This window comes from Malaya genurostris, chromosome 3 (genome assembly GCF_030247185.1).
Source record: "Malaya genurostris strain Urasoe2022 chromosome 3, Malgen_1.1, whole genome shotgun sequence".
NCBI lineage: Eukaryota > Metazoa > Arthropoda > Insecta > Diptera > Culicidae > Malaya > Malaya genurostris.
In genome coordinates, this window is record NC_080572.1 from 43,247,182 (window position 1) to 43,262,686 (window position 15,505).

Below are 15,505 nucleotides of genomic sequence, written 5' to 3' on the forward strand. Positions count from 1 at the left end.
TTATATAATTATACGTAATTTTTAGCAGTACTCCGTTTGGGTACTGTTTACAATCAATTGCATTTCCTAGCCAGATTCAAAATCTTTTTTTTTTCAATGTTTGGGGTTAGAGCGGTTAGTGGAATGAAACTAAACCGTCTTCGAAAAAAATTAAGCCTAGCAAAGCCTTGGTATTACATTCCTGTAGCGGAATTAGACCTTCTGTTTTAACGGACTTCGCAGCCGATTCGGAGTGTACATAACCATTGCCCGGCTAGTGCTACGATTCTACTGACACTACGAATCCTTCCAGGTCGGGGCTCGAACATACGACAACTGGTTTGTAAGACCAGCGCCCTATATATTGAACCGCCAACCCGGGACGAAAAAAATTAAAGCTCCCTTAAATTCCACTATGAAGAATTTCAGTTATTTCGTTATAATACTGACGTAATAGTGACAGACAGATACTAGTATTTCAAATGCTATTTGCATTCATCCTCATTGTATCAGTTTAGCAGTCTATTCTACTTTTTTTTTCTCGAAATCACGGATGAATGATTCTTCTGCTCATACATATTGCGCATCGTTTTGCATTCTTCCGGGAGTGCAGAACGGTGTCGCTTTTGTGAAACCTCTAAATCCTCTAGATTGTTGGGAGTTTTATTAAGTGTGCATTTCGGCACTTGCAGTTCGTTCACCATACTTTCGGGGAGACAGAACGATTTTTTTCTTCTTGTTTTATGCTGTTTTCCCACGTCACCCATTTCGAAGTTCTTTTGATTCTTTCCTTCCCATCAGGAAAATGAGAACTCATGGCAAGGCACAATTCTTCAAACAACCAGGGAAGGTGCCGCTTTAGCCAACTAGTTCTGATTCCTGATTCTGACGACCGAATTATATCATGTGCACTTTTCAACTGTCTTCAAAATCATAGCAGTCAAAACGCAAAAGTTGTTTGATCTTTTCCGGAGACGTAACTGGTGATCATAGACAATGTAAGAACAGCATTTCCGCTTTTGTAATTTATGTGTATATAGAAAGTCGTGAACATTTTGTACCAGTTACCAACAGTATAGTCACAACACTATCGCAATACTGCGGCATCCAACTATGGGTGTTCCCTAAGTGCAAATCTCCATTACTATAATAGTTATATTACACATAAAAATCTAGTGAGGTCTTTAATGATACATTATGTATAAGTGATATGTTTGTGTTCCAGAATTGTCATGAGATATGATATATTTACTTAAATAGGTAGAAAATAACGCACTAGCGATAGAACTTATTCTCTTTCAATGTACGTTACTAAAATAAACGAATTATGCATAGAAACTGTTTTCTTCATTTTTGTTGTTCACACTCACGTGTTGTCTCTGGGGCATAAACGAATGAATTATGAGAACCAGTTTGAAGATTGGCTTCTGTGCACCATTGACAATATAAATTTTGCTTTGTATCATGGAAAATATGATCATTTTCTAATAACTCTAAATTAATGATTTCAAAAATGTTTGGTATCAACGAGCATCAAAAAGAAAAACTCAACGCGCATTTGCGTTTCTTGTGCTCGGACGACGGTTTTGATGCAGTGAGCGACATTTCGTGTATCGTTGCAATCGATCTACCAATTTTGTCGGATCTGTCATACCAATACATGCACAAACAGCACGTTCAGTTAAAGCCTAAGAGAAAAAAACCTGCCTGGCAGGCCGAGTGCCTTCTTAAGGTGCAACTCATGTGAGTGTCGCATTTTGGTTTAATACGGAGGGTTTATTCTCATGTATATGGGCCCGTAATATTGCAATTCTACCGAGCCCGTAGTTTCCCTCGGCGGCCCCGACCAAAAGCGTCTCATTTCAGTCGATTCAGATCCACAAATCAGTTTCAGAATCTAGTTTTAGGTTCATGCATCCAGTATTAATGCAATTAATGCGGAAGTTTGTAGGAAGCATGTCAGTTTTATTACTATTCACGTCATCCCGATATGTCTGACATTACCCTCCGGCAAAAATCCATATTATCAAGATATCCAGCTGTTACATTTTGAGAACAAATCGCAAAAACATACTTTTTTTGTGAGCATGGCGCCCTTCAACGAGTCCGCATCGAATCTCGTACATACAAGTAGGGGAGAGAAATGTCAAATTCGTGCGCACCCATACAACTGACGTGATATGTTCAATTGGACGTCGTGCGATCATCACCTGAATCAAACGACAATTGGACAGGAATTCATTCAAAATTAAACAAATATAAACCGTAGTTCGACTCGATCATTGTTTTTGTGTTGAGAATATTTTTTCTTTATTTTAGCGTTGTGATACAATTACATTACAATAATATACAATCAACAAATTATAACGTTTTCTTTCTTTCGCTCTTTTATCATGTTGATAATTCTCACCTTTATTCTATTCTGTTTCAAGGTTTTTGTTTCTCTTATTACGCAGTAATTTTTTGCGTTCAAGCGTAGCAATGTTCGAAAAATGAAAGACAGCATCAGAACAAGGACCTATTTATACTTTTCGTGTCCTTCAAAAATTAACTTCAGTGCGATTGGTTTTTGGTTCTTTGCCGCACGCTACGATGTTATTATCTTGCTTTGGTAGCAGTCTGCAATACAATATTTTGTTATATTTTACTCGCTACCTGGTGATAAATATGATTATAAAAATAGCGTCTGTATTTTTCCCAATAATTCCACATTTCATTCCATGTCTACGAGGTGTATATTTATTCATTTGTTTTATCATTTGTTCCACAATCGACAAGTAGTTACAGCTGGATGTTGAACATTTCATGAGGAAATCACTATGCGAAACTTTTTGTGTTTATTTCTCTAGAAATTTTATCGCAAACTTTTTATATTTTATTTCTAATCCTCAAGTTTGTTATTACAGTTGCTCTGCTTTACGTTACATTTTGTTTTTCTTTTCGATTCTTTTCATTGACTACGTTTTATCTTTCCTGGTTGCTGTTTTTTCATACGTGCTATTCTTTCGCTCCCATATATAATGAGAAATCTCATGCAAAATGGAACAGCATCACGTAGAACGGTAGTATTTTACTTGTCTTGTTTCAATTTTGGCAGGTAATAGATTCCTTATTTCTCCATATAATTTAGTATTTATCTTGCACGATAAACAAGTTTAGGGTTCAAAAGCACAGGCAAATCAAGGCAACAATGCGCATTTGTAACGGTTTTGTTCATTCGGAGTTTAACCGCTAGATTTAGTTTTATTCAATGAACAATGAATATACGGCCAAAAAAAGCATACGTTGAAGCAGAAAATAAACATCATAAAGCAACAAAGCAGATTTTCGGAGCTGTAAAGCTTTTTTGTGTTTTGATTAGTTGAATATCTGGAATAAGATACATTTTGACTGTTTCATGTTTGTTATAATATCAATAATCCATTTTCTGTCGTTTGGATATATATCATGCTCTGTTCATTTATCATTCACATTTCTTTATGAATGTTTCTGAAATAAAGACCATATCTTCAAAAGGTTAAAGTTGGCGCAAAAATTTCTATTACGATTTTGTTCTTTATAACCTGTCTATGCATTACATTTGTTAGTAGAATATTCATCACACACACAAGGCATTGAAAAGATTTTTTTTCGTTTTTCAATTCAATTGGTTTTTGTAAGAGATTGCATTTATCATATTTGTGTTTTGCTCTGTATTAGGATAGTTCCTCTCATTCGTTCTTCAAATCTTTCGTTAACAACCCTTTTCAATTCTGGTTTTCATTTTGTACTATGTACACAAAAGTTTGGTAAGCTGTTTAAATGTCTGATATTTTTCATTTTCCTTCAAAAATGCCTTCGGAACATTACGCGTTGGTAAACGATTGTATGTTTTAATAGTATAATGTCCCAATGTGAAACGAAGATTATCACTCAGTGGAAGTTCATAGTTGTCAAAATGAATAACTGATAAATTTTCGATCTTTGTCGCGGTAAATCTGCAATTTGTTTAGTGTTCATCTGTTCAAATGCATCATACGTCTTTGTGATTATTTATTGGAGAACTGTAGTATTAAACAGGAACACAGGTCTTATAAGCCAGCTCATACCAAAGCTTCAACCTGAAATCAGTAGCGATGTCTGCTGAAAAAGAAGATCGAACTTTCACCCCTGTTCTTTAATTCGACCGAATCGAAATATTCGGATCGAATGTGAAATATTACATTCTGTATCTCGATCTTGTTTGCCACACAAAAGCATCACTCGAACGAAACACAGAATGCAAATTTTCACATTCGATCGAAATATTCCGATTCGATCGGAATTCAGAATAGGGATGTTTGTATAGGAATGCATTACCAAGATTCCCAACTCTTACTGTCACCTCATGTAGGTATCAGATTCGTCATTTTCATTAAAGACCACACTTTTTACATTTTTCCAATGATTTTTGTAATACCGTTTTGAATTTTGTTAGACGTTTTAGAGCGCCATACAAAGCAAAACCAAGTGGATAGAATTCATTCATAAAGATAATTTCACTTTAAACTTCAAGTTTCTGTTGTCTAATGCCAAATAATCAGGCCTTTGTATGTACGTTGCCAAACAAGGCATTTTGTACTTCGATCGAATCGGAATATTTCGATCGAATGTAAAAATTTTCGATTGTATTCGATCGAAATAAACCGATTCGAACGAAACACATAATCATGTTGATTGCATTGTTTAGCAACGTACAGAGGTCTTCTGGAAAGTGATTAGAATAAGCATCACGATAACTGAACATCAATATTCCACGGGTTCTTCAGTATACAATTTGCACCCTGTAGTAAAGGAGATGAATTGTTTAATGCACAAAAATGCAAATTTGACGAAATGATTGGATTTGAATTTATCTGACTTCATTCGAAATCGTGCCTGAAATCACAAGGTAGGCAAAACATGTCCAATACAAACAAGCTTCGCCTGATTGGTATGCAATGAAAAATAATGAAATATTTCTGAGAAGCATTTCTATACCGGAAGATTACGCTTGGTCATAGTTGACTGTCGAGAATATGATTGTTGCGATCAATTTATGAAAATTATTACAACTGAATGAAATAATTAACCACAAGCAGAGATGGATTCCTTTACTTTCTTCTCACAAACTATGCTTTAATAGTGAGTAATGTTGGCATTTTGTTCCGATGAGTTTGTATGGGAATTTTAATTCAAATTGTTGTTATTGGACGTGACGTTTCTTTCTTTTTTCCTATAATGAAAAGTAATATTAAACTATAGACTATATTTACACGATGAACATGATGTTTCGTATTGACATCTCTTCATTTTAAGAAATAATTTCACTGGTTTTATCATTTCATTAATTTTACTTTCTAAGCTATTAAAAACGTGGTATTTATAGTAATGAATTGAAACTTTTCCCTAATTAAATAGTATGATATAGTGGTTGTCATTAAATTATCTTAAACTATGCGTTCTTAAAGACTAAAACAAGGGGAAATATGATTTCTGCGCAGAAAATTGATATCAAATAAGCTAACTTAAAAACAATCAATGTTATTCAAGCTCGCCAACCCGTCCCTCTATGCACAAAATCTGGGCCTACCATCCTCTCAACAAAGTTTTCACGCTCGCATCCTTATCATCCTTCGTGAGAGGAACAATAAAAAAGTATAGTAGAAAATAAAACTTGTTCAACACTTCGCCTACACGATACCCTACAGTTAAATCCGCTGTTGTGCTACCAGGACCGCTCCTACTCCGGTTACTAACGCTATCGCTTCAACCGGCCACCGAAGAATTCCATTGCTGGCGGCACCATTTCGGCCGCCTTTCGCCGATCCCCCCACACTGGACAGACTAATGCTGCTTTCTGGTTTATCGATACTTCGGCTGCTTGCGACTTCTTCTCGACTGGTGGCTAACGAGCGATCGATTTCGTTGCTCATGTCGTCGTCCAACCGACTGCCGATACCGAACTCATCGATCGGTGTGTTACTGATCGGAACCGGCTCGTTGGTCGTGGTCGCCTCTGTGGTCGACGTAGTGGTGGTTGTAGTGGTTGTTGTTGTCGTCGGGACCAGGGTGCCGTTTTCGATCCAGTATATCGGGCTGAATTCTATCTTCACGTCTTCCATATCTTTACTCAGCATCTGTAAAGTACATAAAGATTTTGATGAAATTTATTTTTGATGACCGTCAGGTGTCAGGGTTTCTTTTCAATTCCACCATGAACACATACACTATGAAGTATATTTCTTGCACTTATGTTAGTTATTCGGCGTGACCAAAGTAAATATTTCAATAGAGTAACATTGTAGCTAGTATCGTTTGTCCCCGTCACAACAAATGACTGTAGATGTATTCATAGCGGAATCGAAAGGAAAAACGAACGACAGCGTTAGAGTTAAAAACTAAGATTCAGTGAAACGTGAAAGTGTGAAATTACATCGATTTCCAATATAAACAATACTCAGGAAGGCACGATTACACTACTATGAAGACAAAAACAGATTCTGTTCTTTTGAAAAAAATCAAAGCCAATCTTTACATAAAATACTTTTCTATACACGGATTTGCTAGATTCGTTTCCGATAATAATAATGTGATCTATGTCGAACATGTGAAATCTCAGTGAACACTAAACATTGTATTAAAGGACGTACACGAGCACACGAACGTCTAGCGAAATCTGATAAGGATTATATTCAGAAATGCATATTACAGAAATGTAGAGTAACATTTCACCTTATATCAGGAATAGAGTGTGCGTGTTACGTAAGCGCATACACAAAACTGATATTTTTTTGTTCTGTTATCTTTACTAATAAGCCAGAAACGGGAAATAAAACACTATCACCATTGACTACATTATCAACTAAAAAACAATGTTGAGCAGTTCCAGAAATTAACAATTGCAAAGGTGATATATTCATTTGGATTTGGATAAAACTTTGCTCATGTTTTCAGATTAACACATCATTTGTTTTGCTCTGATAAAAAGATCAGTGCTGTTCAAAGTTATTTTATTTTCTTTTAATGCGAATGTATTTTTCCGTCAACTTTCTTCAAATCGTTGTAACTTGGAAACTGAAAATACGAATCTTTAGTCTATCTGACTTTAGTCTATTATAACTGATTTTCTGACATAGATTTAAAAAAAACCTTTGTCGTCGTATTAACTTGGCTTCACCGCTCATTTTCATTAGCAATCGAACCGATCAGACATATTTTGTGAACTCTGCGATAATAAAGTGATTTTTGAGATTCCAAAAGTTTTTGTGTTCTTAAAACTACATTGGTTATCAAATATTTTTGTGTATCACCAAGCAGTTAAGTATCTTTAAAATCATTGTGTGTGAATATTAGATATTTACTCTCTAAAACAATTTTCGCATGTCATTTGGTATCTGTCTCATGAGCAGAGATGCCATTTATACAGATTTATCTGTATTTACAGATGTTTACATACGCATACAGAATACAGATTTGCTAAAGATTTCCTAAATTTAATACGAATCTTCCAAGAATCAAAATAAAAACTTTTTCGTATGAGCAATATATTAGTATTTGATTGCAGTGACGAGAAGCAAAGTCTTGGTCTCATTGAATCTACCATTCTACAGCCATAATGTGTTGGAATAACATCTTTTAACATAATTTTATTGTTGAAATTCAATTTTGTTAGTGAAAACAGATAAGTACAGTTTTTTCTATAGAGAGTAATAAAGACTTCCAATGAAAATATCTGGCATCTCTGCTCATGAGTGGACATATACTAGAACATAGCTTGCGTGGAATGTCAAAACACTATGTACTTTTATGCTGCCTAATGTATTTTTTATCCTTTTAAATAAATTTTTCATGCGAAGAAAGGCATGCAATCACTGTGAAAACCGACTTTTGAACCAAGGTCATATACCATTCGAATCAGTTCGTCGAGTACGCAAAATGTCTGTCTGTGTGTGTATGTGAGAAAAATATACACTCACGTTTCTCTGTGATGGTTAAACCAATTTTCACAAGCTGAGTCTCAAATGAAAGGCACTATTATCCCATAGATTATTTTTTAAATTTCGTATGGATCCGACATTCGGTTCCGAAATTACTATGAATGATATGAAAAAATTTGACAAGAATATGCACTAACTTTGCTCCGAGATGACTGAACCGATTCTAACATATTTAGACTTACATGAAAGTCACCGGCTCCGAAAGTACCGGAAATAGTGGTCTAAAACCTCCAATACGGAACTCATCACTTTTCTCCAAGATGGGTCAACCGATTTTCTCCAACTTAGATTCAAATGAAAGATCTTACGGTCCTTCACAAAATTTCTGAATTTTGTTCGAATCTGACTTCCGGAATAACAGTGTGATGAGTGTTTGAAATGTCAAACCTTCGTATAAAGCGACAACAATTTCTTCTAAATTGAACTCAAAAGTATATCAGTGATAGGTCATGCAAATTACTGACCATACGAACCGACTTCGGCTATAACGGTCCCCGAAACCTGGTTCCGGTGATACCGGAATTAGTGATCAAACCCTCCAAAACGGAACTCACTAACTTTTCTCCGAGATGGTTCAACCGATTCAGGGTGATGTGTGTTTAACACTATGTCTACTGGGAGGTGTGAAAAGTCACCGTTCAATTTTCAACAGACCATAATAATAAACATAAAGTTTGATAATTTCTCCAAAATTACTTTTTCAGACTTTTCGTATGATAGTTCTTCAAATAATCTGGCAATGTCGTTTTCCTCCTGCTAGAAATGTTCAAAAGATATACCTATTTGTACCATAATGTGTCTTGACACTTTAAGGATTTAATAACAGAGTACAAAAAAGTACTTACGATAAATTCATAACATATGTCTATAACAGTTGTAAAAACTATAAATATCTTATGGAAACCATTAAATTTTATAACAGCTTGAAATGTGATCAATAGAATTGACCAAATGGTGAGAAAGTACACCATAAAATGTAGATGCTATAGATGGCCCAAGCATGTATTTTACAATAATTTCATTGCAAAGTCATAAACGAACTTTTTATACCAATATGAGTTCAAAGTTGTTCAAGATTCCCCACCATATTTTTTCCTTAAGACTTTGAAATGCAGTCGAATTTCTAAATTCTGCAATTCCTAAAACGAGGCATTTTGCTTCTAGTTTAATCTAATTCGGGGAATTACTATTTTTGGATGAGTTATGAGTCGAAATCAAAGTGTGGTTCAAAATTTCCATTTTCCCCTAAATCTAATAGGTTTAGAGTTACTACGATATGTTAGAAAGAGCATACAAAAATTCAATCGCCCTTTTTAAAATCAGTTGGCTTGGTTTCTAAACCCGGGGAAAATAAATAGATTGTCATGTTTAATGTTCAAGTCTGGTCACCTGCTACATATTTCTGAAATTGTTCTTTAAGTGGAAATTTTAAAATCGACCACAACCTGAGCAACCACCAATGTGGATTCCTGGCCATTCAATTCAGAAAGCTAATGTTTATTCGGATTGATTCCCCTTCCGTGACACAGTACTCAATACTTACGTAACCGTTAAGTTTTCTTGACACAGGATCACTATTGTCATCGTAGTATGCCTTAAGATTGGCGTGATATGGGGCTTCCATCTCAGTGTAGTTACCCAATAGCGTCACGTTGATGGCCGTTCCCGGCTGCAAGATTGTGTTTATCGCTTTGGTCTACGAACAAATTGAATTGTTATCGGTTATCTTATACGCAAAATGAAGTTTCCAAAATGTGGTATCTACCTCAAATTTTCTTTCCGTGAGTTCCACTCCCCAGTACATATCAACCGGCTGTTGTGTTCTGGGATCAATCACCTTCGTAGGAACTCCATTACCTACACCAGGCTGCCGACCGTAATATGTAATTTTGACGTAGTCGTATGTTATCACAGTTTCGGCCTGATTTGTGATGTCCTCTTCGTTTGATAGAATTGTCGATCCTAAATGTGGAACATTTATAATATATACCGATCATAATAAATACGAGCATTGCGAATAATTACCTAAATTTGTAATGTTTTTCTTTATCACACTCCGTATCTTGTTCAACTTTATGTTTCTTAGTTCGTACTGCACAGGTTCAATTTCGATGAGAATCTCACCTGTTTCGTGTTCCTGGTGTGATAAATCAATTGAAGATTATTAAAATAAACGTATTTCGAAGATGCTGATTACTTACTAAGGCTTGAGGAATTCCCGGAAGAGGCGCATAAATGCGTCCATTTAGTTTCTCCAATGGATCGTAATTGCCTACAATATACGGATGATGGTGGCCGCCATGATGCTCCAATTTATATCGGGCTACGTAATAATCATCTACCTATAAAATGCGTTTGTGGCGTGATTTTGTTAAAATAGTTTAAAATTTTAGAAAGAAAAGAAGTAAGTAACAAGCTATGAGCTCATTCAGTAAAAAGCGTTCAAGCGGAGAGGGTGTGTTTCGATTATACTGGTTCGTGAGTTAACGGCTGCTACCGAGACAACTCTAAGCTGCAGGTAGATAACCTGTTGGTGCTAATCGCAAAGGTAATATTCGGAGCGTTTCCCGACTGGAAATCTAGCAATAAAGGAAATTCCGTTCATAAGCACAAAGAGGCAGAGACACAGAGGTGCGAACATCACATTTGATCGCCACCAAGAGATATAAGCGTTGTACCAACTGCCAGGCAGAGCAAAGGAGATAGCAGAAAACGATACCGAAAGACTGCCAATTGTAAATTGGGTGTGTTTCACGTCGTTCTTCACGACAGAGGAACAGAGATAACAGCAACAAGGTAGATTTAATTTAATTTAATTATTTTTACTATAAAAGAAAAACAAAATGAAGCTTTCTATAAATACACGGTCTAAGCGCAAATATTCAGAAATGATTAAAACTGTCATTGAAGTCCTCTTCTCGAAACAGGAAACTCATTTTCCAATCTAGAGCCAGAGGAATCTGACTCTGATTAAAATAGTAAAGGTACATCGTTTGTCACTCCTCAAGGCTCTGTTAAGAGGAAGAAGTCCTCCCCCAAATTACCAAAAAAGGCACCTAAAATTACACCTTCAAAAAAAGATCCCCGTGTTAAATCTAAAAAGCAAAATTTCAAGAACAAACTGTGCCTCCTGGTTTGTTAAATTCACAAACCAGCCCAGGAACTAGCACAAAAAAGACAATAATTCATTGGGCTTCCAACAGGATTAAGTTTTCGGAAATTGTAGAATGAATTTCTGAACTCCTATAGACCCTCATAACGGCATTCCTTCCAATAGCTAGAACTTTTTTAAAGCAGTCAGCTCAATGGCCAATTATCTCAGGGTTTGTATCATTTGATGGATAATTTATCATCCGCGCAAATGATTCAATGTCAAATGTCATGCAGTGGAATTGTCGAAGCATCATGCCAAAACTTGATTCATTTAAAGTATTATTGCATAGTCAAAAATGGCTTACATCAAACATAACTTTAATGACTTTGACGTTATACGTCTCGATAGAGGCTCTCCGTATGGCGGAGTGCTTTTAGGAATTAATTGCTATTCTTCCTTCCTTTTATAGATTAAACTTTATTCCTTTTATAGAATAAAGATTCCTTCGACTTCTAGTACAGAAGTTGTTGCTTGCCAAATAAACATTAAAGGAAAAGACATTTGTATAGCTTCGATTTATATTCCTCCAAGATCAAGTTGGACAGCGACAGTTTAATGAAATAGTAGAAGCACTTCTTGTTCCACGGTTGATTCTGGGAGATTTAAATTCGCATGGAATAATGTGGGGTTCCGTTTATAATGATAGTAGACAGGCGCGTATCCAGAAAAAAATTCGGGTGGTGTTTTCATAATATAGGGGAGACCGGGGCTAAAAAGGACATTTTTTAGAAATTGAAAAAAAAACTTGGGTTTTACCCAAAGTATCTCTACCGCATCATCTGTAAGTGTGTTTACCAAGTCAGTCCATGAATCGAAATAATAGCACTCTTGTCTTGTAACAATAACGCTCCTGGGTGGGACAGAACTAAATTCAACTTGATGAAGAATATGCCCGACCTCGCAAAAAGCCGTTTGTTGGAATTGTTGTTTCTTGAGCAACACAATGTTCCACCTGACTGAAGGCAAGTGAGAGCTATCGCCATTCAAAATCCATTGCAATGTTGTCCTGCATCAGAAAATTGTTCGAAAAAATTCGACCGAAAAACTTTTGGGTCGAGACGAACGGCTTGTTATCAGATACTCACTTTGGCTTCCGTAGAAATAAAGGGACGAATGATTGCCGTGCATTAGTTTCGTCTGAAGTCTAAATTGCCTTCGCTCAAAATCAACAAAGGGCATCTGTGTTTTGGACATTTAAGAAGCGTTTGATTCAATTTCCATTGACATCCTTTTAGACAAGTTCCATCAACATGAACATCCATCGGTTATAAATAATTGTCAGAGAAGCGCATGTATTTTTCACATGGCGATTATCCCAATTTTCATTCGGATCAAACCCCTGGTTCCGGAGATAGGGTGCTGAGTATGAAAACGTCAATATCAGGAATACTTTGTTCATAAGCTACCTCTTTATATTGGCTAGTGAATTTCTCTAGTTTGCAGTCCATGAGACTCTATAACCCAATAAACCACTGATAGTCCCATAAATGATTTGGTGAATTTTATCCAAGTCCGACTACCGGTACATTTTTTTCCAACATTCGAATCGTCATAGAGAACCGTAAAAAAATTTGTAGTTCATGTTAGTGTATGGTTGAATGAACCAAATGTCTCTATGCCGATATACAGCTTTCGGTTCCGGAAGCTTCACTTCATTTTCTCACATATGATTGAATAGATTTTCACTAACTTAAATTCAAATGTAGTGTATCAATGTAGTAGTATTATGCAAAACAAATCTTCAAAACTATTTTCTGAACCTTTCAAATTGTAGTATTTCGGGGAATTTCTGCTGTAAGGAGTGTATCGAAAATAAGCTATCCACAAGTTTTTGTTTCAAATTATGATAAAAACCTGTTTTAATCCACCTAGTGGTGTAATGATGCCTTTCTCATGTACATATAATATTGTGGTATTCTATTCAAAAATTTTCTCTTCGATTTTTGAAAGAAACCAAGTGATTGTTTATGCATAACATACAGAATAAAACAGTGCTTTGATTGCGTAAGCCATCCTTAAGAGAACGAAATGGGTTTACTATTATATGCACTTCCGGCACCGGAACCCGAGAACCGGTATAATCGAAGTCGGTTCGTACGGCCACCAACAAACATGACACACAAACTCTTCTAGTACGCACCCTATAACTCCGAGTTCGGAAGTTGGATCTGGATGAAATTCAATAATTCCATATGGGACCGGGAGACCTTTCATTTGAATCTAAGTTTGTGGAAATCGGTCAAACCATCGCTGAGAAAAGTGAGTGAGATCCATTTTGGTATATATGACCACTATTTCCGGTATTTCCGGAACCGGATACTGGGAACCAGGATAGCCGGAATCGCTTTGTTTAGTTGACTACTGATAATGACTATCGATTTGTGTAGTTTTGAGACCAGTTTAAAAAAATTTTCACGTTTTTTGCTTCGCCGGTTTAAGTGACGGTGTACAATATTGAACACACTTTACCCTATAATTCCGGAACCGGAAGTCGGATCCGGATGAAATTCAGGAATTCCGTATGGGACCACGAGGCTTTTCATTTGAATCTAAGTTTGTGCAAATCGATCAAACCATCGCCGAGAAAAGTGAGTGAGATCCATTTTGGTATATATGACCACTATTTCCGGTACTTCCGGAACCGGATACCGGGAACCAGGATAGCCGGAATCGGTTTGTTTGGTTGCCTACTGATAATGACTATCGATTTGTGTAGTTTTGAGACCAGTTTAGAAAAATTTTCACGTTTTTTGCTTCGCCGGTTTAAGTGACGGTGTACAATATTGAACACACTTTACCCTATAATTCCGGAACCGGAAGTCGGATCCGGATGAAATTCAGGAATTCCGTATGGGACCACGAGACCTTTCATTTGAATCTAAGTTTGTGGAAATCGGTCAAATCATCGCCGAGAAAAGTGAGTGAGATCCATTTTGGTATATATGACCACTATTTCCGGTACTTCCGGAACCGGATACCGGGAACCAGGATAGCCGGAATCGGTTTGTTTAGTTGCCTACTGATAATGACTATCGATTTGTGTAGTTTTGAGACCAGTTTAAAAAAATTTTCACGTTTTTTAATTCGCCGGTTTAAGTGACGGTGTACAATATTGAACACACTTTACCCTATAATTCCGGAACCGGAAGTCGGATCCGGATGAAATTCAGGAATTCCGTATGGGACCACGAGACCTTTCATTTGAATCTAAGTTTGTGGAAATCGGTTAAATCATCGCCGAGAAAATTGAGTGAGATCCATTTTGGTATATATGACCACTATTTCCGGTACTTCCGGAACCGATAGCCGGAATCGGTTTGTTTAGTTGCCTACTGATAATGACTATCGATTTGTGTAGTTTTGAGACCAGTTTAAAATAATTTTCACGTTTTTTGCTTCGCCGGTTTAAGTGACGGTGTACAATATTGAACACACTTTACCCTATAATTCCGGAACCGGAAGTCGGATCCGGATGAAATTCAGGAATTCCGTATGGGACCACGAGACCTTTCATTTGAATCTAAGTTTGTGGAAATCGGTCAAACCATCGCTGAGAAAAGTGAGTGAGATCCATTTTGGTATATATGACCACTATTTCCGGTATTTCCGGAACCGGATACTGGGAACCAGGATAGCCGGAATCGCTTTGTTTAGTTGACTACTGATAATGACTATCGATTTGTGTAGTTTTGAGACCAGTTTAAAAAAATTTTCACGTTTTTTGCTTCGCCGGTTTAAGTGACGGTGTACAATATTGAACACACTTTACCCTATAATTCCGGAACCGGAAGTCGGATCCGGATGAAATTCAGGAATTCCGTATGGGACCACGAGACCTTTCATTTGAATCTAAGTTTGTGGAAATCGGTTAAATCATCGCCGAGAAAAGTGAGTGAGATCCATTTTGGTATATATGACCACTATTTCCGGTACTTCCGGAACCGGATACCGGGAACCAGGATAGCCGGAATCGGTTTGTTTAGTTGCCTACTGATAATGACTATCGATTTGTGTAGTTTTGAGACCAGTTTAAAAAAATTTTCACGTTTTTTTGCTTCGCCGGTTTAAGTGACGGTGTACAATATTGAACACACTTTACCCTATAATTCCGGAACCGGAAGTCGGATCCGGATGAAATTCAGGAATTCCGTATGGGACCACGAGACCTTTCATTTGAATCTAAGTTTGTGGAAATCGGTCAAACCATCGCTGAGAAAAGTGAGTGAGATCCATTTTGGTATATATGACCACTATTTCCGGTATTTCCGGAACCGGATACTGGGAACCAGGATAGCCGGAATCGCTTTGTTTAGTTGACTACTGATAATGACTATCGATTTGTGTAGTTTTGAGACCAGTTTAAAAAAATTTTCAC

At 36.6% G+C, this 15,505-nt stretch overlaps 1 protein-coding gene across 3 annotated transcripts in view; it reads right to left on the reverse strand.

Moving 5' to 3' along the window:
- Positions 1-2,248: 2,248 nt before the first annotated feature.
- Positions 2,249-15,505, reverse strand: part of LOC131437736 (protein unzipped) — a 168,171-nt gene continuing 154,914 nt past the window's right edge. For all 3 annotated transcript variants that reach the window (XM_058607273.1, XM_058607274.1, XM_058607275.1), the window contains 5 exons: positions 10,178-10,318; positions 10,002-10,113; positions 9,742-9,938; positions 9,520-9,672; positions 2,249-6,116 (listed from right to left, as the gene is read on the reverse strand). In XM_058607273.1, the coding sequence (XP_058463256.1) occupies positions 5,688-6,116; positions 9,520-9,672; positions 9,742-9,938; positions 10,002-10,113; positions 10,178-10,318 (1,032 nt within the window). In that variant the 3' untranslated portion in view covers positions 2,249-5,687. The remainder of the gene's footprint in view (positions 6,117-9,519; positions 9,673-9,741; positions 9,939-10,001; positions 10,114-10,177; positions 10,319-15,505) is intronic.